Source organism: Sparus aurata, chromosome 9 (assembly GCF_900880675.1).
Source record: "Sparus aurata chromosome 9, fSpaAur1.1, whole genome shotgun sequence".
In the NCBI taxonomy this organism is placed as follows: domain Eukaryota; kingdom Metazoa; phylum Chordata; class Actinopteri; order Spariformes; family Sparidae; genus Sparus; species Sparus aurata.
This window is the reverse complement of record NC_044195.1, coordinates 9,786,521-9,813,003: the sequence shown is the minus strand read 5'-3', so window position 1 is coordinate 9,813,003 and position 26,483 is coordinate 9,786,521. Positions and strand designations below refer to the sequence as shown.

Sequence of the window (26,483 nt, the reverse complement as noted above, 5' to 3'; positions counted from 1 at the left end):
CCATATTGTAGCTTAATGGGCAGATGGATGCACGAGGCTGACGGTAAAGGAAATCTGATGTAGCACAGTCTCTACTTAAAAATCAATATGCTCCACTCCACTCCAGCTGTTTGTTTAAGCGTACTACACAGAACTCATCATGAAACGGCATGAATTTAGTACTGATACCTCTTTGTGACCTACATAAAACTAAAACAAAGTTTACTTTAAAGCTTTTTTTGTCCAGAATGAAAGTAGCTTTAATTGTGTCCGCAACAAAAGAACAAACCATGACTCAAAAGCTCCTCAGACCAAAAAGTAAACATACACAGAGTCAGATGACATGCTTCCATGTCACATGATACCTCTCTTCAAGTCATTCTGTGACCCAACAAAAAGCTTTCCATACTACCGTCACTGCAATGACTCGTTCTTTAGTTCAACCCAAGAGTTCCCGTTGTTGGGGTTTCAAAATAAAAGCTTTCCATTTACGGACATTGCAGGAAATGCTGATGTGACTGTCGTGATTAAAGATTATAATCGGAGTTAATCCCATTTCACATTTTTGATGTCACACATATTTAAAACTGAACTGAACCACCAATGAATCAGTCTTTTTACCTTACAAATGCGCTTTCCTGTTGGCAAAATGTAGATTAGCCCAACTAACTAACACTAATGACCACATTCCTACATAAAACCTGTCGATGCATGGGACCAAATATATGCGACATACCACTGTACCTACCTAAAACACTTGAAAAAGTATCCTGAAAACTTCTTAAGAAGTGATAAATGTGTCTGATCCCTGTAGACTCCCTGATGATGTTGTAAGACCGGACTGATGGATGATGATGCAGACATTAACTAATACAGTGGTAGTTAATGTAGAGGAGCACAATCTACATGCTGATTCATGTTTGCTTTACTGTGCCTGCATCATGGGCTCTGAACTAGGGGTGTGCCAAAATATCGATACTACGATATATCGCGATATTTCGTCTTGAGGTACGTTATCGATACACTGGTGCCAAATACCGATATTTAAAAATGTAAAAAAAAAAAATAAATAATAATATATTTTTTTTTTGGCCCACCACCCCTCTTCGGAGGACAGCTTTATCTTTATTCAAACACAGGTATACAACCAAATAAAATTTTAAAAATGTTTTAAGTAACTCTGAAACCCACACATATAGATATTTAATGATAGTTGTAGTCAGTGTGTGTGTTAAGAAGAGACACTGTGCAATATACTCTTTGTTTACTTGGCTGTCATTCATGTGAAATTGATTGACAATGATTTGTAATTCCTGTGAAATGGATTCAGTGCAGTCAATAAATTCTGAATTTCTTCAGTGACACAGATATCGTGATGTATCGTGGATGAAATTTCTTGCAATATATCGATTATAGCAGAATCGCTGTATCGTGATATTATCGTTATCGTGGGTAAAATATCGTGATAGTATCGTATTGCGAGGTACCTGGTGATACCCAGCCCTACTCTGAACAGTGTTGCTCAGGGCACACTGCAGCATGTGATTTAAACGGGTACACAGTCACAGAATCAGCTATTATGATAAAACTATATAAAGATGACAAGAGCTACAAAATGAAAAGTGTATTTGTTAGCGGATCATTGTTACTTTTCTCTGAGCACCTGAGTGGAGCAGAAAACAGATGTTTTCCTGACGGAGACGAGGATAATAAAGCTGTCCTGGAACTCCGGTTCAGCTGGCCGGGCTGCACACGCTGCACCAATCAACCCACAAATGTTTTCCTGTCGGTTGTAAATCTGCCATTTTTCCTGTGTGAGTGGGCCAAATGAGATTTAGTTGAGAGGATGCTGGCAGCCCGACACCGCCTCAGTGTGGAGGCTCATCTCCAGCCAGGACTGACCTTGCTCACAGTGAATGGATTCATGGTCCTGTCATTCACTTTGCAGCATTCACTGCGAGGTGTAATTGGAGACCTTGTCTCTACAAAATGGCAGTTTATTGGGAAATCAGCCTTGTTTGTGGTGTTACCTTCATGTGGCCAGACCACCCATCTCCACTGACTCTACAGGCTGCCTGCGTACCTATTTCTTATTGAAGTCTCTCATTAAATTTACCTTTTTCAGGTGATTTTAAAACACTTTGTGCCTAGAAAATATGTGTGATGTGTTTGGTTGTGATGCTTTGTTGTGATTTCCTCCTTCCTGACTTTTCTTTTAGCTCTGCTCTTTCAGGTCGTTTCATCTGGATAGTGGAACTATGTGTTGTTGTTGAACTTCTCTAGACTCTTTATAACTTCAGGGTTGTCATCAATTCTGTTTCAATTCACTCATTTGACTGTTTATTCGTAGAGAGTGCGTTGAATCTCTGAGATAATGACAGAATTCTCCTTTTTAGACAGACAGCTTTTTTTCTGACAACTCAAAGCGCGTCAGTTTGTAAAAGAAGTCTCCCTTTGTACCGAAAGTTTTTTTGTGGTAATGACAATGAACTGATCACAACCCTGGTTATATACTCTTCTCCCATGATTACCTCTTTGATTCGCAGGTTGTCCTCCCACTCGTCAAAGTACGTTTCAAATGTGTGATTACTTCAGAGTCACTTTTCCCCTCAAGTGTGTGTCTGTGTGTATATGAGGGTGATTGTTTGGTGTGTTTCGTGTTTGCTCGTCCTCACTCTGGGTTTCTGTACGTCCTCATTGTGTACTGGTGATTAAAAACATCCATAATTCATGGGCACCCAGCTATGCAGCAGGGTGACTCAGACAGTATTAGTCATCTTCGCAGCGAAGGATTCAACCCACTAAGCATGAATAATCACAGTTCATTGAAGTCAATCTGTTTTGAGTATGTCACACAGATTAAATTATACAGAAAGGATGCTGTAACTTGGTAAAATGGGGGTGGGGGCTGATGATGTAATTCACTGGTGCGTTATTAATCATTTGCCATAATGTTAAAAGTAGATTAATCAGTTTTGTCTCATTAGCCGCAAGTCATCAGGCTGTGATGTGGCGTCGCGTTTTTAACATTGTCACTGATTCAAACTTGGATGGGTTCATTTGGAGGTCTCCTGATAAAAGATAATGAAATAAGTACGTTCATTTCCTTGTGGCAAGAAGCCTCAGTCAGTCATGTTGACCATTAAAACTGGATGAGAAGCCTGATCTGATGATGCTGGGCCCAGTCTACTGCCCACTAATCAAGCTGCGTCTTGTACAGGACACCTCACTGGCATTTAAATGCTGCAAATGTTATTTTATTTCCATCAAGTTTTCACGCCTAAATGACAGAATGAGCTGTTCATCAGTGCCTACTAGTGGTGGGTGAATTTTGTATCACAGTTTACAATACAGTACTGTTCTGTGAATTCATTTGGGAAATCCTCCATCATCATCATGATCATCGTCATCATCATCATCATTAATGCTGTTTCACTCCGAGGTGGAGAACAGGCCGTCAATTGCTTGTTTCAGTCATACACAATTTTTGTCAATCCAAATTACCACACTTCCTCCCATTTGATTATTTTTTTATTTTTTTATTTTTTTTGTCGAACCTCCAAAACAATAAAAACAGCTCACTTGCATTTGCAAAATCACAGGAGGATAACAAGATCACACCAGAACTAAATCTCTACCTGGATATATTTCGACCGTCGATCAGGTCATGTCGCCCAACCCTAGTGCCTTTTGTAAATGCTCTAGAAATACTTGGTTTAGGTTAGGGGAAGATCATAGTTGAGATCGAAGAAACCCCCTCCCGACACCCACCCGCCCTGATTGCATGCATGCTATATGACCTGTGCTATATGTTTTTTTTTTTTTTTCCTGTTTTGCATGCAAGTCTGTGTTCATGTTAACAGTTCATCTTCCTGCTTGGTACTGGGGATGAGGCGGAGTCCTTGTGAGGCCTAAAATTGGGGAGACTACTTTAACTGAGTGTTGATGTGAATAAAACTGGATAAGAGAGATGATTTAAAGCACTGAGGCAATTTAGGTAAAAACAAATATTTCACCTATCTGAGTAAAAACAGTAAGTACAGACTGTCTGGAACATCATCTCGAGTCAAGGCCTTGAGATGATGAAGTGTACATGTAGTGTTTCATTTGGTGTTTTTGGTCAAATTAAAAGTATGTCCACAGTTTAAATGCTTTGGTTGAGATAAAGCTTCTGGCTTTATCTTTTCAAACTGATACGGAAAAGCTCTTAAAGTCTTCAGTGAAGTGTCAGTGGATGACACTCTTCAGTTGAAAAGTTGAAAGTTGAATACAAAATGACATATAAGAGTATGATTTATGAAGACATAATAACCAAACCAGTTAATTTCCCTAAAGTAATTGAATAATTAAGTAACTGAGTCAACAATGAGAGTCTGACCCATTTTCGTCCCTGTATCCTCTCAGCTTCAGCTCATCTTTCACTGCCTGTGCTTTTTGGAGTTGTTACTGTCATTTGCTATGGTTTGTTATTTTGTCCCTCCCTGTGTCATTTTCAGAAATCAAAAGTATGACATGATACCTTTTTGTTGCGCAGGCTGCACCTGTTCCTACCAAGTAAGTCATTGAAATATAGGAATAACAGCTCTTACAGAGGACTTGACTTTGTCCTTGTTATTCCCTCTTGGCTTCCACCCTGCTCCCTAAAAGGTGCAGCCTCAGCAACAACAAGTACAACGTGTAGGTACTTTTATTTTCTGAGTGTTCCTTCTCTCCTCCTATTGCACTCTAAAAAAACATGGGTTCTTTAGGGGCTCTGTTCCAGTTTGGAGTCATACTTTACTATATGCCACTGAGGCCAACAGGTCTTCAGAGTATCTGCTTGGCAAACACGACAAAAGCCCATTTCACCTGCAAGTCCTTCTCCATAGTTTCAGTCAAACTAAAATGTAGAATCAGCTCATCCAGCATGTATTTAAGCCGATAGTTCTGAACTTTGGTTCTTGTATTCAGCACTGATGGATTTATATTCTACCAGGTCTTTCAGTTGGTATTTTTAATGGTACCTGGGTGTCTAGAATCTTAATCAGCATAGCTCTGAGCACAGAGGACCAAGATTGAAAACCACACTCAAGCAAAAGTTTCCACACAGAGCCCATCTAGCTGCTTTCAGACATGCACCTTGTCACATGAAGTAGAAAAAAGAGTCACCATGGTAGCCTTACTCTGTCAGACCTGTACCATTTACCCATCAGCCTCAGTATGGAACAAGTTGGATCCCAGTGCCGTCAGATTAACGTAAAGGCTGCAGCAGCACAAGGTTAAATACACTGACAGAGACTAAATGCACATCATGTGTCTTTTTCTTGAGAGCTCTATAATAAATCTATTACTTAATTATAATCTCAACATTTTCATCCGTGCCAAATGTAATGCTGATATTTATGAATATCCACTTGATACACTAATAGGTTGCAGAGGCCCTGTGTAATATCTTGTCAGTCAATGCTCGTGCACAGTTAGGTGTGACACCATAATTCACTCTCTAATGAATGAGAAAATATGTATTTTAGGATTCACGAGGGAAAGCAGGGGCAAGCGGTGGTCATTAAGGTTTCAATACCAAAATACATCTTAACATTCACCACTGATGGAGCTGGTGAGAAGACGGAAAACACATGCGGTATGACCGTGTCAGTAATATTGCCATCATGTCTGAATGAGACTATAATACAGTCTAATTTTGGAATATCCAAAGCCTTCACATCACTAGATGGATGAAGCCAGTAATGCTGTTCTCAGCGGCTGCAAAGGGCTGATGTACAAGCTACACGTTAGCGTTCCGTCAACAGATGGGTTTTAGACACTCGTATGGCTCCAATCTGACAAACCCCTAAAGATACCCCACAGTCCCTGCCTATAGAGTGCCCTGCATGCAGTCTGACCCGTCCTCCCCCCATGTGTTCTGTTTCTGTAAGGTTCGTACCCATCTGGCTGCTTTAAAGAGCAGTGGCAGCGTGGCGTCGTCAAACTCCTCCACTACCACCCCGCCCGCTGTGTCGCGGTCGCACTCCTTCAGCGAGCCGCTTGCCCCTAGCTTTGAAAACCTTCACCTTCGCAACAGCCAGGACCCCCATCAACACCATCACCCTCCATCTTCATCTCCATCCTCCTCATCATCTAGACCTGCACGCACTGACCCACAACCCCTCCCCCAGCATAGGCCTACACCTCATGACCTGGCCTCTTCAGAGGAGGTGCCTCCCAGGGTAAGGACAGGTAGAAGGACCCTGAGTGTAGTGTGCCAGCAGTAGTGCGATACTCGACACAATTTCCTGTTCACAGGCCAAACGGGACGATCGTCCTGATTCCACTGAGATTAAACTGTCATTGTCCTGAACTGTTTAATTCATTACTGTAATAGCTTCTCCCCCTCTGCTCGATTCTTTATGCTATCAATAATTAATTCTTTATTGGATTTTCTTGTAGGGCTGAAAAAATATCTTGTAGTGGAATTCTAGATGATTTAATTAAATCCAGGTTAAATTAACATGAAAGTTTTTGAAATAAGTAGGCTGGCTGGCAGCTTTAAAATACTTCTCTCCACACCAAGGTTCAGTGTCCACCTCAGGTTTCCTCAGGAAATCAGATATTGTTCTAAACCTATCCCCCCTAATACAGAAAAATCAAGAGAGAGGGGAAGCTAAAGTCGCCCTGTGTGATGTGAACCAGTGTTACATAAAGACAAGTGGCCTGCAACGATCAGACTGTGACCTCTTTATAACCCAGCCAAGAGTACTGCGATAATGCTGAACGCTTGAACATGTTGAGACAATCTGACTCTTGTCTTGTGTTGCCTTTTCTTCCCCCACCAGACTAATTTAGCTTTTCACTGTACTACCACAGAAGGACATAAAAATAACTGGAAGGCAAAATAAGCAAAAAGGGAGAGACAGTCCTGCAATCAGACGGCACTGCTCCCACCTGAACGTATAGTGTGTTGGACATTATGGCTAAGTTTAGGAGAGACAGGAAAGCTATGTGGTACTACCCACAAGTGTGGGTAGACACAATTCAGAGAAGTCAGAAAGATCTAAATTGAGTCCACAGACTGTTGCCCTCCAGAAAAAGAAACCCTCTGTTATAAACAGAAGTGCTGGCGAGCCGAACCACAACCCCGTCCAGACCTAACTGTCGCACAGTGAGGCTCAGTACAACTCATCAAACATCACGAGAGTCATTTCAGTCGTGAAATACAGGAGATTAGTTTCTGAGGAAGGGTTGACCTTTCATTTACATCAGTCCACATCTTTTCCATTTTGTGACCAACTTCAACATCCAAGCAAAGCAAAATAATGTCTGCTATGTTCATCCAAATAATACTGACTGCTGTGGCTGAGGTCTGTTCTGCACCCCTCTGCATCTGCTTTTCTGAATGTACATGTGAATCAGGAAGGGGCAGAGTTTGACTGTGTGTGACCTGTGACTGCTCATGTAGTAGTTGTGTTTTACTGGTAGTTGGCAGAGGAAGAGCAACAGTTTCTTTGCTTCATGAATGGAATTTTAAAAGATGTGATTCAGAGAAGAGCTGCATTTTCTTGGTCTGCGGCAGGTGTTCCAGGTCTTAAAAGCAAAATATTAGACATCCACAGCTCATGAGCAGCAATGATATCACAGAGGGTTTTATGAAGTTGCTATTTGTTGTTGTGTATTTTATGTATTCGCTGCACTATCAAGCACATACATGCTCACAGAGTGTGTATGTGTGAGCTGGTCAATGTCTTTATCACAAAAGGTTCCTGTCAGGACTACATCAAGGTCCCCGGTGTTGTCAAGGCGAGACTCGCCTCATCACCATGGCAACGCTTCACACAGCAGCCATGCCGTGCAACGTAATGCTCCCAGGTAAACTTACAAGACCCCTCTCATTTCTGTGACTCTCTGTTTCTATGGAAAATAGAATGAGATTGTATGTTGTCACATGCCTGATGTATTTTTGAATATAGACGGTATCTTCCTGAATCTCACATTTGTAAATAAGAGAAGTTCATGTCAAGAAGAATCAGCATGGTTTGGCACATTGTTCTTCTGGGTGATATAAAAACTTAAGGAGATACAAATCAAAAGGGTCAGAAAATAAGTAGTTATGCAATAGCTTATTAAATATTGCTAGAAGTTATTAAATATTTAACAGTAACAGTGTAATTGATAAATGAACATGAGAAGAATGGGAGAGTTTAATATAGAATAACATTTCCATCAAATTACATATAAAAGTAAAAAAGTAAATGGAAGTAGAAGTGGGCCAAGAATAGTGCTCTGTGGGACTCCACTGGTTATATAGAGAGAAGAACATATACACAGCTACCGTGTGTTCACAGAGATTTTATGGGAGTTGATTTAGTCGAGGACATTGTGGAGCTTTCGATCCTTAAGATCTCATTTGTGGCAGAAAGTCATTTACAGCCTTCAGCAGAGACGTCTTCGTGCTGTGGTGTGAAACCAGGCTGTTGTTTTCAACTGTGTAATTAAGAGGACATGAAAAAACAAAGGTTTTCTCAAAGACGCTGGCAAAAAGACACTTTCTTGTCTGGAGATGGATCCAACACAAACGCTCACACGCACACTGACACAGGAATGTTGTCTTTGTGGAGTTGTGTGGGAGGGTTTATATAATAGTGCTAGCTGTCTAACCTTGTGATACTTCTTTATTTGTGTGTGTTGATGCACATTTTGCTATTTCCAAACAAGCGTCCTTACGAGATTCTCTGTGTCATTTCTCTCGCTTCCTCTAACCCCGCAGAGCTATATTTTATTGTACATCTCTAGAACAACATACACTCTGTTCTTACTCAACTATTACTTCTTAAGCATATTTGTACTGGATGATGGATAATGGAAGGGCAAAAAAGGAGGAGAATTTACCGGAATTGTTCTGAAATTAACAAAAACAAACATAAATGATTATGTAAATGTCCTGATTGAATTATTCTTTATTAGTAGCAGCTTTTTAACACTTGAACTAATTTAGGTATATTCTGACCCAAATGAGAAGTGATACAATTTTAGAATACTAACAATCAGCCCAATCCAGTTTCTGTGTTGTAATAAAAAAAGAACATTAAACCCCACCGTGAAGCTCCCAGTTAAAAGTCTCCTCAGTGGCTTCATCTGTGATTTTCTTGACTCCGGTGTCTGTTGGCTCCACAGTGCAGCGGAGCCTCGGCTGCTGTGGGAACGAGTGGAGAAATTGGTTCCCCGGCCGACCAGTAACACCGGCAGCGGAGGCTCCAGTTCCTCCAGCAGCTCCAGTAACTCCAGCTCTCAGCCCGGTTCTCACTGCGGCTCTGGAGAGAGGTTCAGGGCCCGCTGTGAGTCCAAACACTTAAACAAATCAGTGCTTACAAACATGCAGGAGGTGGACAAAATAACTTAAACACAACTTTAAAATAACTGTTCTGAAGTAAACACCATTTTAGTAACGGAAACAAAAGGGATTTGCCCTTTTTGTGCCCGTCACTTATATAATAATTCAACTGATGTTTTCACCTCCACCTCCTTCAGCCTCTTCCAAATCTGAGGGCTCGCCCCTCCAACGGCCAGAGAATGCTGGGAAAAAACCAGAGGAGAGGAAGGACTTGGTCAGGCCGAACAGACCAGCGGTGAGAGTTGACGCAAAGCTAGCCGGTAGCGTAGTTCACTAGCTGAGATGGATCTAGATCTAGAGCTCTGTGTGTAGGCAGAGTGACATGTATGGTTTGTTTCAAAGCTGGACAACACGTGATGATTTGGCGTGGCTTCATAGATTTTCCTCTCTTTATTTGTGTGTTTTACGTGTGTGAATGATAATCAACCAATCAACCAGCTCCTTACACTTGTGTCTTGTTGTCTGCTCACCATCCAATGAGTGATGTGAAACAATTCTGTGAAATGGTTCTTTTGTCTTTGGACTGAGCTGACTGGCTGAAGGATTTTCTGCACTTATTGCTTGCTTTCTCTCCACTGGTCTTTCTGCCTGGGTGGGAACCATCTTAACTCATGCCTTCTCTAACTTCAATAAAGAATTTAATCAACTATGATTTTTCATCTTTGCAGCTCTAATAATTGTCTCATTATTAGAATTAATTCACTAACCTTACCTACAGTAGCTTGAAGAGCATCAGCTGTACGCCATCTGACAACGCTGTCATCTCTTTCCTCGCTTCACCTCTGGCTTTGCTGCTCTCACGCTGGCTTCTGATTGGCTGGCGTACCTCTATAACCACTCTTCCTCTCCGGCAGCTTTCCGTTTCCTGCTTCACTTTTTTCAAAGGATGCTTACCTGAAAATCTAAGACGTGATCTTAGCTTAAGACTCAGATGAAGAACGGACAAAAAAATCCAGCACAGGGAGAAAACTAGAAACCGGTGAGATAAAATAAGCTTTGACCCAGGTTTTACCTTTCACCTCCTGACCTTTAGGACCTGACGGCACTGGCCAAGGAGCTGCGTGCAGTAGATGACGTTCGCCCTCCAAATAAGGTGACCGATTACTCCTCATCCAGTGAGGATTCAGACACTACAGATGAAGATGACGATGAAGAGGTAGACCAGGAGGCAGGCGAGGAGTCGACCTCTGGCCCAGAGGACTCCAGAGCTGTGTACGTACACAACCCCATACCTGGTCTGATACTTTGCATTGACACTGTAACGTAGAAAAATAAATTATGTTCTTGTGTTATTACTAGTGTAGAGGATGATCATTATTTTGTAAATGCAGCCAAAGCAGAATGTGTTTGTGTTGAATAGCTCTTCCTCTCCCCCGCAGTTCATCCAGGCTGAGTAACGGAGAGACCGAGTCAGTGAAAACCATGATTGTCCACGATGAAGGCGAGAGCGACGCAGGCTCGACGCCCTGCAAAGACAGCACGCTGATCGTCAGACAGGTACTGGCCGGAAGGAAAAAAACAAGACAAGCGAGCCAATCATTTACCACATACGATAGTTTTTCTGTTGTGTATTTTGTTCATTCATACCCCAAGTGTTTTTCCATTTTGTTCTTATGTTTTGTTGATCGTGTTCTGTTCTTTCATTCGTTGTGGCCGACGGAGAGCAGCTCAGTGTTACAAAGTGTAAAGGCTTAGCGTGGGTTGCGTATTACACCTCAGAGCTCTCAAGGGTTCACATTGTAGAAAGTGAGGTTTCCGTTGCATTTTTATTATAAAGCAGGTCTATTGGAAATATAAACACTGAGAAAGTATCAACACATTCAGTTCACAGAGAAATGCAAACGGCGTGTATTCAGAAACTGTGCCTTAGGATGAGCCATCAGGACTTCGGTGAGGTTGTGATGTCACTGCCTTCAGCAGGAGCAAGGCAGCAAAAACACCAGATGACCTGATGCAGTAACACAGTGGGCGGTGCCTTGTGAGAGCTGACCAATCAGAGCAGACTGGGCTTTTCAGAAAGGGGCCTTAAAGAGACAGGCAATAAAACAGAGGGTTTTTTAAATATCAAAGAAAGTCAACATTTTCTATGACGCATCAGAAATACAAGTATGAATATTATTATTATTATTATTTATTATATTACCAAACATTTACTCAGGTTTTGTGACGGTTTCAATCCATTTAGGTCACTTAGATTTTAAATAAGTAATTTCATCAATTCATTAGCAACATAGTTCAAAATGGCTTGGCATAATATTTTAGCACATAATTGACTACTAACAAGAGTTTTCTTTCCGCCTGTAGAGTAGCCACTGTAGTGTGCCCTTCGCTCTAGCTAACACCTTCCCTTCCCCTCAACTCATCAGGAACACGTCTAGACCCAAAGTTGTCTACCCCTCTTTCTACTTCCAGAGTGCAGGTGACAACAGAAAGCGTCCGAGCGCCGGCCCGGGCCAACCCCCGACCCCCGGCCTGCTTACAGGCTTTGCCCCAAGTCCTGGCTCGGGCCCGGTCCTCACCCACCACACCCCCAGTCCCCACCATCATCATCACCACCACCACCATCACCCCACACAGCACGCGGACAGGAACGGCTTTGCTGGCCGTATTCACCACCTCCCAGACCTGATCCAGCAGAGCCACCATTCCTCCCCCTCTTCCACAGCATCCAACTCCCCCTCCTCCTCCAGCCTTGCCAGCCCCTGCTCCATGTCCCCTCAGAGTCCCCTGGACAAGCTCGGCATCCTCGTTGAGGTATGTCCCCAAGTCCCAACAGTGAGCTCTGCTTAGGGGTGCCATTTCTTGTGTAATCTTGAACGGGAGGCCTGGTCAAAATTATCATGGCCTGCCTTAATTTGGAACACAGCAGAGTAGAAACCAGCTCAGCACCTGGAGGGGATGTGATTTTAAAGTTGGCGACAAATGTTGTGAGTTCACTCTTCCCAGACAGCAGCAGCCAATTTAGAAAAAGCCCATTTCAGTAGATAAATATAATTATTTAACCACATACTGCTGTTGGTTCCATCTTCTGACTGGCCATGATAATAATGTCTTCTGCTGCCGCTATATTCTGTGCTGGATTGGGTAGGGCGACCTCTGCTGGCCACCACTGACACTGGCGATCCTTCTCTACATAACCCCGCCACCATTAATTGTTTTTGTCCTCTATGAACTCGCTATTAAAAGTTTTATTGCCCTGTGAATAACATCCAGTTAATTGTCCTTTTTTAAAAGTACTTTGGTTCAAAAATACAAACTCCAAGTGAAGTATTTCTTAGTGTGTTACATATGTATTATGACCACAGACCTGTAAGCTCTGGTTTAAATTCAGGGTCCCTTGAGGCTTTCAGGCATTCCTCCAAAACATCTAAATCTCATTTTCTTCCTTGTTGTCAAACGAGTCATATTCTCACACTCCCAAGAAAATAGAGCGTAGCAAACGGGGCAGTTAGGAGCACAACGGCAAGTACGTTTCCCATGGAAATACTTTTTTTTTTTTTTTACAACATTTTTGTTTCCCCTTTTGTTCTTTTTGTCAACAGTATGTTTTACCCTCCACCATTGTTTTTGCCTTTTTTCCTCAGTATTTATGATTTTTCCCTCCAATTGTAAGCCCCATTGTATTTGCATGCGACACATACAGAAACGTTTCAGTTTGCCTGCTTGTTTGACTGCATTGTTCTGTTAATTGTTCACAGTAATTGCTATCAGTAGGCATCTTATGTTGTGATATGTCTTTGATCTTTCAAAAATAACACATTCAGGTTTGTGATATTCTGTCAGTACTAAGTCTTATTCTGTCTCACTGTAGAGCCAATCTAGTAACAACATGCAGAAACACAAGTCTTCTTCCTCCTTCACTCCGTTCATCGACCCGCGCCTCCTCCAAGTCTCCCCATCCACCGGCAGCGCCCTCAACAATGTTGGTAAGTCTTGTCCTCCATCAGCTACTGGGAATATGATGTAATATATGATACTAAAAGGCTCACAACCACAAAGGGTTTTAGGCAGTTTTCATCAAAATTCATGTTGAGAAACTACAAAGGTGCTCGAATGGTGTTGAGCTGAAACATAAGAAATCTAAACATACAGACAGGTTCCTCTGGAGGGAACGGAGGTAAACATCCAAACACTAATGTTCAGAACCAAACCAAAAACTCGCACTCGCCGAGCTCGTTAGCTGCCACAGTTTCTAAACAAAGCTTTCTTATCAGGGCAGTCCTCCTGTTCCCACCATTCCTCAGAGGACTGGCCATCATCAAAGCCAGATCTTTGTGGCCTGAAGCAATGCCTGAGCCATTACCTCACCTGATGCAGCTGCTGGCCAGCCACTGACCCCTTGACTAGAGTAGACTGGACCGATCACTCTGCATGTAATCACTGATTTGATGAGTTTAGAATTTCCTACAGTTGTCTTGAATCCAGCTGGCAGTTTAATAGAGGCCGAGAGAAGAGAGGTCCAGTTCTGACACAGAAACTATTAAAAGAATGGTTCGTGCCTGCAGAAACACTCTGAGGCTACATACTGTAGCTCATGTCTCCCCACTAATGAAATGTACTGTTGTATCTTAAAGGAACTGTCAGCCTGTTTTAGATTTGATGTATATCAGTTGTTGGAATCATTTCTTTGATTAATGGTCCAATTATGCTCGTTATTCAGACTCAACTTCCTCATCTTTCACTTTTAGACTTTTTTAAGACTCATTTTTATTCTTCAGATTAACAACAGAGATCAATCTTTCTAATGCCATGACCATTTGACTGACCCCCACCCTACCCGGTAAATTCTACATCCTACACCTATACCTAAGCCCTTCCCTTTGACCTTTTAGGCTACGCGAACGACGCCCGGCTGGCAGAGGCGCTGAGGGCCGACCCATCTCGGAAGGGCTCCGTGGTCAACGTCAACCCGGTCAACACTCGCCCGCAGAGCGACACGCCAGAGATCCGTAAATACAAGAAGAGGTTCAACTCTGAGATCCTGTGTGCTGCTCTCTGGGGTAAGAACAAAGTCCAGTCTTTTTGAGTTAACAGTTCCTTAAACTGGCAACAGACCAGTTTGTTGCTTTAAGCTACAAAGCTCGCTTTAACCCTCTTTTATGTCTTCATGAAAGACTAAGTAAATGAATCTTGTTTTATCCTGAGTTGTTGTTAATAATTCTACAAATTTCTGAAGTCCAAATCACAATATTCGACAATATTCAACATTAAAGCCATGTGACTATAAAAGTATTCACCAGCTGGTGGCAGCAAAGCCCGGATATACTGACGTTTATTTGTATATGTGTGTGTTTGTGTGTAGGAGTGAACCTGTTGGTGGGAACAGAGAGTGGCCTGATGCTGCTGGATCGCAGTGGTCAGGGCAAAGTTTACCCTCTGATCAACCGACGACGCTTCCAGCAGATGGACGTCCTGGAGGGTCTCAACGTTCTGGTTACTATATCAGGTACACGCACACACGCACACACGCACACACGCACACACACACACACACACACACACACACACACACACACACATTATGAAGATCGTTTTATAACACCATGCAGTCAAATGAGCCCCACTGGAATAAAGAATCCCATATTATTTGAATCAATATGAGACTGAAGAGCTGTTTCACTTCTCCTTTGTCAGCTCATATTACACTGACTTAAGTGTGTGTGTGTGTGTGTGTGTGTTTGTGTGTCTTGTTTCATCTCCTCTTCCTGGCTTTTACACCCGCAAACGCATAACAAAACTTGCTCTTCCCATCTTCAATGAGAAATTGTGTGCATCTTTTGTTGCATGAATATACGGGACTTCTAAGATTGAAAGTATATCCATGCTCTTACTTCTCCTCTTTCTCAATTTCTCTCACACGCTCACACACACAGACACACACACACAGGCAGAGGCAGTGCAGTCGTAAGTGTCACAACAGATATTTTGAGCTAAACGGATGTTGAGTAAATCTCAGTTTGGTGTGCTCACGTAGCGTGTGTGCGATATGTAACGCTGACACATGCCTGAGCTTTCCATGATGGAAGGAAACGCGGCAGAACGACGCACGATTTCCTTCCGTGAAATCCCTTTGCGTTGCCGGCATGTAAAGATACGCGTCATGGAAAGTTGTATCCACACCACCATTTGAAGGGCTGACAAAACCATTCAAGCCACTTCCTGGCCATGTCTCATTTTATGTAATCAGATTACTCACACACTAAATGTATGGTCATCGGCGTATAGTGTGTCCACAGCGTAATATCTCATGACTGTAATGGTCGGAAGCTGCCTCTGGGATAAACGGCTGCACGAAATGTGGACCCAAGAATGCATAAATAAGATGAACTCTTGTCTATGGCACCAGACCACAGAGCAGCTTCTTTCCTCAGCACTGCATCATAAAAAAAAAAAAAATTATTTAATGACTAACCCAACCCTGATAAGTCAGAGCCCGTTTCATAACCGCTAAAGCTTCCTTCCAGTACGTTTACAATGTAACAGTTCTTCTCAGCAGTACAGAGGATGTCTGTCTTTAACTAAACACAGTCCTGTTCATTCAAGCTCAAACTATGGAGGTCATTTACTGACGTTATTTCAGATATTTTAGTGGCACTTACAGCGTGCTTCTCATGAAAAGAAGTGTGTTTTCATACGGGAATGGATTTCACCTGGGATGCACACTGGTCATACTGTACCAGGACATGTTATGGATAATAAAAGCCATATTCTATACTGCTAGTTCAGAGCACTGACACTTCTGACAAACAACTCTGATTCAAGCAAGACCGAACTATTCCGACCTCACGCTGCCACTTGTACCGTTTGCACACTGTTTGCTCCCTTTTGCTGCCGTGCTAATTTGAATTCCTCCTGCGGGGGATTGATAACGGTACATCTTGTCACATCTTACCTTATCTTAACCTTAGATTGCCATAGCTTTTAAAATGGCAACCGCTTGCTTTGTGACTTAAAAGATATCCGCAATGTATTGTTTCACCTTTTAACAACAGTTGAATAGAAACTTAAGTCTTGAATATAATGACATTAGCATGATATGGATAGAGTGGTGTCAGCAAGGAGCTCAAATAATGCTTTACTGACTGCATCACCGACTGAGAGCCATTCATTCACACAATGTGTTTATCATCATATCAAACTACTTTAATCCTAATCCAGCTTAACAAAGTAAAACTCTTTTTCCCGTTTATTATTTGGACCAGTGCACATAGTAAAAAAAGAGGAACTTCTGGCCATTTATTGTTGTTCTGTCTGCATGTATGTGCACACACACACTGACACACATTGTTCCTCTGCATGCTGTTTTGTCCCATCTTGACCCACACACTGTTGCAAAACACTGCAGACACATCAAGAGGAGAAAAATCCCTCTGAAGAATCTCCTAAGACGTGTGATTCATTAGTTCTGGGCTCATTATTGCAGCAGTTAAGATGAGAATTCAAACACTCAGATGTTTATAAAATTAAAAGTTGAGAATCATCGCGTTCTGGAATGAAATTATATGTGGTTTTCAGGGTTTCTTTGAATTGTCAAAGTCCTGCAACACAAACTTTACTGTGAGACTGAAACATCAGGGTCTGCACACACTGACGATATGTAGATCAGACGTGCTCACAATACAACATTGACGGTGTTGAATCTTTGTTGTAAATTAATTATTTGTGCCTCTTTTCTCATTCTTAAAAAAGTTGGTGTAGAAGATACTGTAGATTCGACCTGATTTGACCTTTCTCGATCAACGACAGGTAAGAAGAACAAGCTCCGTGTGTACTACCTGTCCTGGCTGAGGAACAAGATCCTGCACAACGACCCTGAGGTGGAGAAGAAGCAGGGTTGGACCACAGTAGGAGACCTGGAGGGCGCCGTCCACTACAAAGTTGGTAGGTTTCGTTCTCACAGCCTACAGTTTGTATCAGGGCTGTCAATCAGTTAACATATTTAATCGTGATTAATCGCGTGATTATTCTTAATTAACTTACAATTGATTGCACCGGTTTTATCAGCTCTAAATGTACCTTAAATGGATATTTTTCAGGTTACAAATACAAATATACAAATGTATGTTTATTATTATTGCAACAATCCACAATAACAAACAATATTCTCCAGAATAACCTTAAAGGTACTGCTGAAAGCAGACCATGGCAAACTCAAGCCCAACAAGCAACAACAGATGGGCAAACTGACCTGAATGTAACACTCCTTAGTGATACTAACACAATGAAGTGTCCAACTTTTCACCGCTAAATAAACAATATTAATTAGCTTGCAAGCTGTAACCACTCATTTAGCTATAGCTGTTGAAAAGGTTGTCTCATGTAGATTTGTCCAGGCGTCTCCTTTGCAAACGGTCCTGTGTGATCTGCCTTTGAGAGGGGGAGGAAGCCTCTCTGCAGCAGCTGTGTGCTCGGCCAGAAAAATGGTATTTGAGACTGGACGTAAATGTAAACAGCTTTGTTCTTGCGGAGAGAACCATCTGGTACGGCTGTGAAGCTGAGCTTGCCATTCAAAAGGCTATTTTCTTTATCCATTTCTGCTCAAGGAAGTTTGTTTCAGCTCGCCGTCCACAGCGTAACAGCTGCATCACTTCCTGACTTCCCAGACTATGGAGCGGGCTGAGGGTCATCACATTTGTGCATTAATCGAGCATCAAAAACATTAGAAAATAAAACATTTCCTCAGTTATGGTACGTACTGGTTGGATGCAAGTAAAGTACGCTACATTACATAATGTAACTAACCATTTACAATTAGGCCACGCTGACTTCTGGTTCTACATGGGACATGAACAGTCATCTCCTTGGGTAAGGTCTAGGTGTGTCTGATGCCTTCATCCACCCTGCCTCCTCCATATGCAGACTTTGTCACCTGACTTCCTCCTTTGCTCCTCTCGTAATTACAACGCCCACTAGAAAAACTCCTAAGAAATGATGTTAAGTCAGACACCTGGAGAGGGTTTTTACTTATTGTTGAAAACATTATTATTATCTTATGTTAGGGTTAGAATTGGCAATGGTTGTTGAAAGGTAATGCTTTGGTGTTGTGGGATCTATGAGAGCAAAGTCTAAATGTGAGTATCATTCATCTCTTATTGATCAGATTGACTATGCTGTTGAATAATGTGAACTCTTTCACTCTAAAGTAAAGGTATCAGGTATGCTAACCATCCGTTCTTCTTAATGGATGGGTGCATGTTTCCTGTCAGAAATAAACCAGCCGGGGCGCCGTTTAGCTCAGTTGGTAGAGCGGGCGTCCCACGTACAGAGGCTTTGTCCTCGCTGCAGCGGACTTTGGTTCGACACCCGGCCTGGGTCCCTTTGCTGCGTGTCGCTCCCCCTCTCTCTCACCCTGTTTCCTGTCACGTCTTCAGCTGAATTATCAATAAAGCCATGAAAGGCCAAAAATTACTTTAAAAAAAAAAAAAAAAAAAAAGACATACACCAGCCACATCCAGATTCCAACAGGGGACTCAAACATTGCAAACTCAGCGTGAGTTAGGGAGTGAGTGTATATTCCGAGCGGAGCATGTCGATGGAAGGAAAGCCCTTGATTAAGTAATGAAGCGGGAAGGACGTCGGAGTGGACATGTAACCACCCCGTCCTGTCTAAAACTCAGAATGTCCTCGGTTATGGCAGTGCCACTGCACATAGACCAGCACTTCCTGTTGGAAACCCCTCTCAATTGATCAGAGCTGTGTGTCGTGAAGTCTATTTCCTGTCGAACATTTTATTAATGCATCCCCATCGATGTTATATCAGATTGAAGTCTTTGGACTCACAGCTGGCAGAGACTGAACCGACACTTTCAGGAAGTACCGGACTTTCCAAAGATATGTTTGATATGTGTAAAAAAATCTGACAAAATGTCTCAACTCTGCAACTCTGCACATTTTTCTGTGAGGGTCATCCAGCTATAGGCATTGGCTGAGTTTTACTACACATTGGAAATGGTAAATTCAAATATTATAGAATAGGTAAATCTCTGCAGCTGAACCGTAAAACTCTAAGAATATCTTCTTCCGTGAAATTATTCTTAAAAGTAATCTCATACAGATGTTTTATTCAAAAAGGTGCAATGTAGGGACCCTTCTGAAAACTAACATTAATAAAAAAAAAAACATGTACAGTAAATTGATCATTCATACCATAGAACAAGATTTTGCTGGTCACAAGCCACGTTTGAGAGAGTTATGAAATAATATTGTATGTCCATTAAGGTGATAGAAAGAAAATACCCAAAAAGCGTTCATTTATCATCATAAATGAGGAAGAAAAGCAGCAAATCCTCAGATTTAAGAAGCTGGAACCAGACAGTGTTTGACCTGAAGTATAACTGAAATGATAAATCAATTATCAAAATAGTTGAATAACTTATTTTCTTTTAACGACTAATCATCGCAGCTCTGACAGGGAGCAGCTGAAAGCCTTTACTGTCTTTTATAACGTAGTTTTAACTTTCTTTTGTAAACTGCACTGAATATGGCATCAAGAAAGACAATTGTAAAGCACCAGTTTAAAGGGATTTTACTGCTATTCCAAATGTAAATCAGTCTTATTGATAAAGAGTCACACTAGGAAATCTGTTGTCTGACAGCTGCAGTGTCTCAGACATGACGGAAGTAATCTGCCCTTCTCGAGATTCATGAGTCCACAGCAGCGGCTGATTGAAGTGTGGAGCTGATGCTGCTCTCCCACCCTGATGCCAGTTATGCTCTTTCATGTTCTTCTAATGTTTTGTTTCGATTTGTGCTCTCCAGTGAAATACGAGAGGATCAAATTCTTGGTTCTGGCTCTGAAGAACTCAGTGGAGGTCTACGCCTGGGCACCCAAGCCCTACCACAAGTTCATGGCCTTTAAGGTGAGTCAGTCCAGCAGCTTAGCTTGTTAGCCGACGCATGCTAACAACATTCAAAACGAAATATCTAAGTTGGTTCAGTGAACTTGGTCTTGAGTGTGTGTGTGTGTGGGGTGTAATGTCATGTTTGTATGCGTGTTTGTTTATTTGCTGTATTATTATCTTGAATGAACGCTGGTGCCAGGATTTAAAGTAGGTCACAGATTAAATTCTTGGAGAGCCGTTTTATTTATGTGTTCTAGCTGCAGAGTCATTCACTGTTTGTACAGCTGGCTGTCAGTATTGATAATCTGCCCAGCCAAATATTTACTGATCTGATGCTCGGACTTCTGCTGGCTGACAGAACCGGAGAGTGAAAACCAGTTTTTCTGACCTGTGTGTTTCAGTCTTTCGGTGACCTGGTGCACAAGCCGCTGCTGGTCGACCTGACTGTGGAGGAAGGTCAGAGGTTAAAGGTCATCTACGGCTCATGTTCAGGCTTCCACGCCGTGGATGTCGACTCTGGCGCTGTTTACGACATCTACCTACCCACACACGTAAGAACACACTCATTTCTCAGCCTGAATTTTGAAACTTGAAAACTACACAGTGATTTGAGATCCCGGTTATGAGTCATAAATTGAGCCATCTGAAAAGGTCACAGGTTCTCAGTCTCACAGCTGCTGTAGCTGATCATAGATGCCGAAGGTGCAGTTGAATAAATCCCTCAGATTGTCCATACTAGTGTAGGTGATAATAAAGTGTGGTCACAGGAGACAAAATGGTCTGAAAGGCAGTCATCAGCAGACACCATGTCGGTGATGTGTGTCCCTGCAGATTCAGACCAGCATCCAGTCTCACGCCATCATCATCCTGCCCAACACCGACGGCATCGAGCTGCTGGTGTGCTACGAGGACGAGGGCGTTTACGTCAACACTTACGGACGTATCACCAAGGACGTGGTGCTGCAGTGGGGGGAGATGCCAACCTCAGTGGGTGAGTCGCACGGGCTGAAGCTCCGCGAACTTTGTCCGTCAGGGGTGTCACCTCTAGATTCCAAGTTGTCGATCATTAAAATCAAACGCAGGATTAGCGATTCTCACAGGTTTCTTTCTCTGCGACCCCTGCTGAAGAAAATGGCCCGGGAAAAAAAGTGTCAATTTGATTCAGGATAAACTTCCTCTGTCTTGTTTCCTGAGCTTCATGGCCGAGACTCTTTTGTTTTGAAGTTAAATCTTAAATTCACATTTCACTGTTTATATTATTAAGGGTTTCATTATGCAGCGTCTTATTTAACTTTGCAGGTCGTTTGTTAATACAAACACGATGGGTCAAATACTTCTAAATGATTTTTTTGATCATTGATTAATCATTATCCAACACATGCTTAAACACCCACACAGCTATTGTGTTTCACCCACACAAGTCACTTCCATCGATCATTTGTCTGGTAGCTGCTGAGGAAGCACACACACACACACACACACACACACACACACACACGTGTTTGAAACATTAGTATATCTGTTAACTTTAATCTCTCTTTGCAGCCTACATTCGTTCCAACCAGATCATGGGTTGGGGAGAGAAGGCCATAGAGATCCGTTCGGTGGAAACCGGACATCTGGATGGCGTCTTCATGCACAAGAGAGCCCAGAGACTCAAGTTCCTCTGTGAAAGAAATGACAAGGTGAGACCTCCATGTGGACATTCAACAACCACACGCTGATCTGATCTGTAGGATAAGTCAGTCACCAGTTAGTACTGAATGATTAAACCTGAGACTGGGATTCTTGCTAATCCGATCTTGCAGCCAGCCGTTAGCTGTTAACAGAAAGCAACAGTCTTACATCAAAAGTTTAAACTATCCACAACTCAAGAAGAGATTTATCTAGTTTAAACTTATTTTAAGATCACGCTGCCGCCTGCTGCTCCTTTTTCGTTTAACGTGATCAATTTGTGTTATTGTGAGGCTTAACAACCATCACATAGCAACACTCAGTGTTTTCCACACAGAGCATCAAACACTTCGGATGTTGCTGCCGGTAAAACTCCCCGAGGTCTTCCGAAGTCACTTTGTGTTGCCTCGGGCTCTGCTGGTTCAGCTGGTCACTCAGCTGGTCACTCAGCTGTGGAGCGTGAAACTGCTCTAGTTTCTCTTCTCTCTTCTCGCCCTCTCTGTGGTTCCTTGACTGTACTTGCTGGAAATGATTTTTGGAAAACTTTGTCCATTAGCTGACTGATCTGTTGATGAGTGTTGTTCAGCTTCTTGAGTCAATTCCAGTCAGTTCTCTTCAAAATAGTAAAGTAGCTGTGGGTTTTTAGTGGGCAGTACAAGAAGTAAAGGCACATACAGTTTTTTCATACAGTACTTCATTTAATCAGCCTGTGTTTTCGTCTAATCGTGAATTTAAAGTAAACTTTTGACATTTTGAAAAAACGGTTTCAAAGATGCATTTTTATCAACTGGTTTGAATGAATTGATTGAAGTGAAACAGGGTCTGGATTGGTAACAAAAAGCCTGATCTGAAAATCATTCAAATGGAGACGATGGCCGGCTGCTGTTCTCTTTCAAGGCTTCTTGTGTTGAAATTCAAACTGCACATGAAAAGAGAGTGTGAGTGTGACTGTAACAAGCAGTAAAATCCCCGTCTGTCTGTCTCCTCTCCAGGTATTCTTTGCCTCTGTTCGGTCCGGAGGCTCCAGCCAGGTCTACTTTATGACTCTGGGCCGAAGCAACCTGCTCAGCTGGTAGAGGTCCACACAGCTGCCCTCTTCCTCCTCCTTCTCCTCATCCTCCTCATTGTCCCTCACCCTCACTAACACTGGATCTCAGAACCCACCGTCGATGTCTTGTCAGCACTCGGGACAACCAAAATAGAACAAAAACAACCAACCAACCAGCCCTTTTGAAGCGGTCGACAACATTGACTTCACCTTTCCTCCGGAGCCGCAGCCCCGCGGCGTCGTGGCCCGGGGGGCCGCCTGCAACGCTACCGGTCAAGTCACAGAGTCGCTGGCCACTGAAATACCAGAAGTGATGACTCGCACACAAAATGAAATTAAAGGTTAATTAATATATGAAAGAAAGTAGGAATAAATTAAATGTGAATTTAAGAAAAGGGGGGCGAACGACTTTCTGTTTCCCTCTCCATTTTTTTTTTTCTTGGTGCTCATCAGATTGCGATGGGATAGATTTTGTACCTCTGCATCATTTCCGTTCTCCTGGGCTGGTCAGTAAGCTTGAGGTCTTCTAACTACTAGTACTGCTACCACTCTTATCTACTACTGCTACTACCTTCTGCAGGTCTGCCTCTCTACGAGAGTTCCCCCTCTGCCCCACGTTCCTGCCCTCCGCCCTTCCTTATGAGCGTTTCATGGGGCCGGTGGGGTGGGAGTCTGTCGTATTAATGCTACAGTAGTGTGTGTAAATGTACTTCTGTTTGGTCCAATTACTGCTGACATGCTGGTCAGAGGTCGAGTTTGTCGGCCGGGGATAAATTGTAAAACCCCAAGTGGGGCTCGGCACGGTGAAGAGCAGGCGAGAGGGGCCTAATGTTTGAGGTTCTACTGTAAGTCTAACTGATGGGACTCGACAGGAGGGGGTGTGTGTGTGTGTGTGCGTGTGCGTGTGCGTGTGCGTGTGTGTATGTGTGTCGTTGAAGTATTGTGTTGTTCGGACAGGTGCTTTAAAAAAGGGGATGACAAAGAGAGAGAGAGAGAGAGAGAGAGACGTCAAAGCAGATGGATATCAGAATAGTATTTTTTGAATTATCGCTATTATTATTATTATTATCATGATTATTCCTTGAAGATAAGTGTAACTATGTGGAGTAAAACATGTCTTTTACCTTGTTTTTTAAGATTTACGCACATCCACCCACAGTCCGCTGTTTGCTTGATTTTACTCTGAACCCACAGAAGTGCAAGATGTGTTTGTCTAAGAAGAAAGTGACGTGGGTGTGGTCCAAAAAATACAATGATATAAAGGTGTGTATGTACAATAAAAGTTCATTTAATCTTCCAGATCAGTGGTCAGTGTTTTTCCAGCACCGGTCAAACATGACGGCCCTAAAACTCATCTCTGGTTGGGGCTGTCAGTCGATGTCTCTCAACCCGAGAGCTTGTGAATAGTGAGATATAGAATGAAAAAAAACAAGAGATCCTAACGGTGCGATAAAGTAGAGGAGAGAGTTCAGTATGTGTGTGTGCTTGTGCAGCCGGAGAGTTGAGTGGCGTCGACGAATCGGATTTTTCGTCGCGGAGAGGTAAACGCGCGGTCAGCAGGTTTGTTTCAGCAGAGCAAAGTTTTTCTCTGGAGGGCAGTTTTCTGTCCTCCGTTTTCCTTCTTTCAGATCACTTCGTTTTTCATTTGCCATTTGTACGAATGCAACGCACTAAGTGTCAAGAATGTAGAAAGACATATTACTGTGTGGTGGTCCAAGGCATGAGATGATGTTTTTGCTTTGTATCTTGTCACAAGTGATCAATCTTAGATGTTCTATTTCCAGTTAAGACAATTGAAAGCTGCAGCAGCGGAGCCTCTACGTCAGGTGTAGATATTTTCCGGGGGGGGGGGTCTGTATTTGTTTTACAACCTTTTCCACAGCTGTGAAAATCTGTGTGGGAGAAAACCTGAGTGTGTCAGAGCTGAGGAGGGTTTTCTGAGATGCTGCGAGTTGTGTTTGCATGCGTCAGCCCCTGTTTGACATCTAATGAGGACGCAAACCTTCAATTCAACCCTCAGACTCTCAATTTCAGTGTTACTGTGATGAAGTGTCATAAAACGGGCAACACGGAGCAGAACTTTTCTTCACTCGGGAACCCACTTTTTTCTGGAAAGTAGAATTTTCTCCATTTTGTGCCCCCCCCCCCCTCACTTCCTGCTCCAGCTATTATTTAAGTTGTCTGTATATGTGAAAGACTGAGCAGCAGACTGCAGCATCGATCTTCAGGCCGGCGTCTGCCGAGCTGGACTTTCCTCCATTTCCACAGCGACTCTGAGAGACTGCACGTTGTTCACTGACAGAGGGGGCAAAGGAGAGTCCAACTTTGTGTTTTCAGTTCATGTCCTGATCAGGTCACAAAACCAGTCGACCCGGGCGGGGGTTTCCCCTGACGATAATAACGCACGAGCAGTGTTCTGACATGTGCACAGTTACTGTGGGTCACTCAGTAACAGTTTCTGTCAGAAACGTTTTTTCCTTCCCCTCGTACAGAAAAGACGTTTGGACCCCAAAGCTGTCGTCTGAGGTCTGTGTGTGCAGTAGTACCCTGTGTGTGTGTCTCATTGCATTAAGGCCTTGATGAGTGGCTGTATTGACTTAATCAAACAATTGTGGTGATAATTAATATTCTTAATGGGCTAAAAAAGGATGAGATGCAAGTCTGTATCTGATGAGAAAAAGCTGTCGCTCGCCGACTCACATTGGAAAAAGTGCCGTGAGGGCAGCATTTAAAACGTGTAAACCTATCGTTATGAAAACCACTACTTTGAAATTGTTTTTGAAGAAAAAAAATCACTTGAAGCATTGTGTATTCTTAAGTTTTAGAGCTAGTCGAGAAGCTTAACAATAGTTTCTGTTTCTGTAAGTCTATGTACACGTAAATATGCGACTGCGGTGGTTTAATATTGTTACGCTCACCTTAGGTGGAGACAATGTTTACAGAGGCAATGTTTTGTTACACTAATGTGCATCATGGTATTTATGTTTAATGCATATGCGTCTTGGTTCCTTTAATTGTTTTCTTTGTTTTTTTGGTTTTTTTTTTCATTTTGAGCCCAGTTTTTATTGGATATTTCCTTTTTTGTCATCTCCCCCTCCCCCCGCTGGATAACCTACTTACAAAACAATAAAGAACACACGTGTTGTTCATTTCAGGTATTCGCATAGCGCTGCTTTAACGTGGAAACATTGCAGTTACGTTCCCTGCAGGCTTGGACGTGAGGCGACGTGTTTTCCCTCTGCTGTTTCTGCCATGCTACTCTAACTTATGTCCTTTCTGTGTATGGCAGGAAGTCATGTGTTTTCCTGAAGGTTTTTCTTTTCTTTTTTTTTCTTTGAATAAACTTTAAAAGTAATTTTAACAGACGAGTGCGTCTTTTGTCCTCTGCTGCTGTTTGTTCCCCGAGGCACACATGCAAACATGTTGAAAAGAGAAATGTGGTAACGCGCGTTGGCCAACTCAAACACTTATACGTCAGTTGCATGTTTTTGCTTTATTTCCCGCACTAACCGCCACTTCATATTGCCGAAGACGTGCAACCTCAGAGTCGTTTGTTGTCACACAAACCCGCATTTTG

The 26,483-nt window shown here is 42.6% G+C and overlaps 1 protein-coding gene and 1 long non-coding RNA gene across 8 annotated transcripts in view; one reads left to right on the top strand and one right to left on the bottom strand.

Annotated features, from left to right (window-relative positions):
• The window catches only part of LOC115587666 (mitogen-activated protein kinase kinase kinase kinase 4-like), a 104,406-nt gene extending 78,139 nt beyond the window's left edge, over positions 1 to 26,267 (top strand). For 2 of the 7 annotated variants that reach the window (XM_030427592.1, XM_030427594.1), the window contains 16 exons: positions 5,895 to 6,185; positions 7,712 to 7,821; positions 9,127 to 9,287; positions 9,481 to 9,578; positions 10,377 to 10,555; positions 10,723 to 10,840; positions 11,756 to 12,097; positions 13,155 to 13,269; positions 14,176 to 14,343; positions 14,646 to 14,789; positions 17,090 to 17,224; positions 20,102 to 20,202; positions 20,586 to 20,735; positions 21,016 to 21,175; positions 21,730 to 21,869; positions 22,851 to 26,267. In XM_030427592.1, coding sequence (XP_030283452.1) covers positions 5,895 to 6,185; positions 7,712 to 7,821; positions 9,127 to 9,287; positions 9,481 to 9,578; positions 10,377 to 10,555; positions 10,723 to 10,840; positions 11,756 to 12,097; positions 13,155 to 13,269; positions 14,176 to 14,343; positions 14,646 to 14,789; positions 17,090 to 17,224; positions 20,102 to 20,202; positions 20,586 to 20,735; positions 21,016 to 21,175; positions 21,730 to 21,869; positions 22,851 to 22,934 — 2,496 coding nt within the window. In that variant the 3' untranslated portion in view covers positions 22,935 to 26,267. The remainder of the gene's footprint in view (positions 1 to 5,894; positions 6,186 to 7,711; positions 7,822 to 9,126; positions 9,288 to 9,480; positions 9,579 to 10,376; positions 10,556 to 10,722; positions 10,841 to 11,755; positions 12,098 to 13,154; positions 13,270 to 14,175; positions 14,344 to 14,645; positions 14,790 to 17,089; positions 17,225 to 20,101; positions 20,203 to 20,585; positions 20,736 to 21,015; positions 21,176 to 21,729; positions 21,870 to 22,850) is intronic. The other 5 variants (XM_030427597.1, XM_030427598.1, XM_030427593.1 and 2 more) reach the window with 4 other exon arrangements.
• Positions 9,574 to 13,019, bottom strand: LOC115587667 (uncharacterized). Its single transcript, XR_003985120.1, has 3 exons — positions 12,651 to 13,019; positions 10,356 to 11,367; positions 9,574 to 10,245 (listed from the first exon to the last, which is right to left on the bottom strand). It is a non-coding gene; the product is annotated as an uncharacterized LOC115587667 (long non-coding RNA).
• Positions 26,268 to 26,483: the final 216 nt, after the last annotated feature.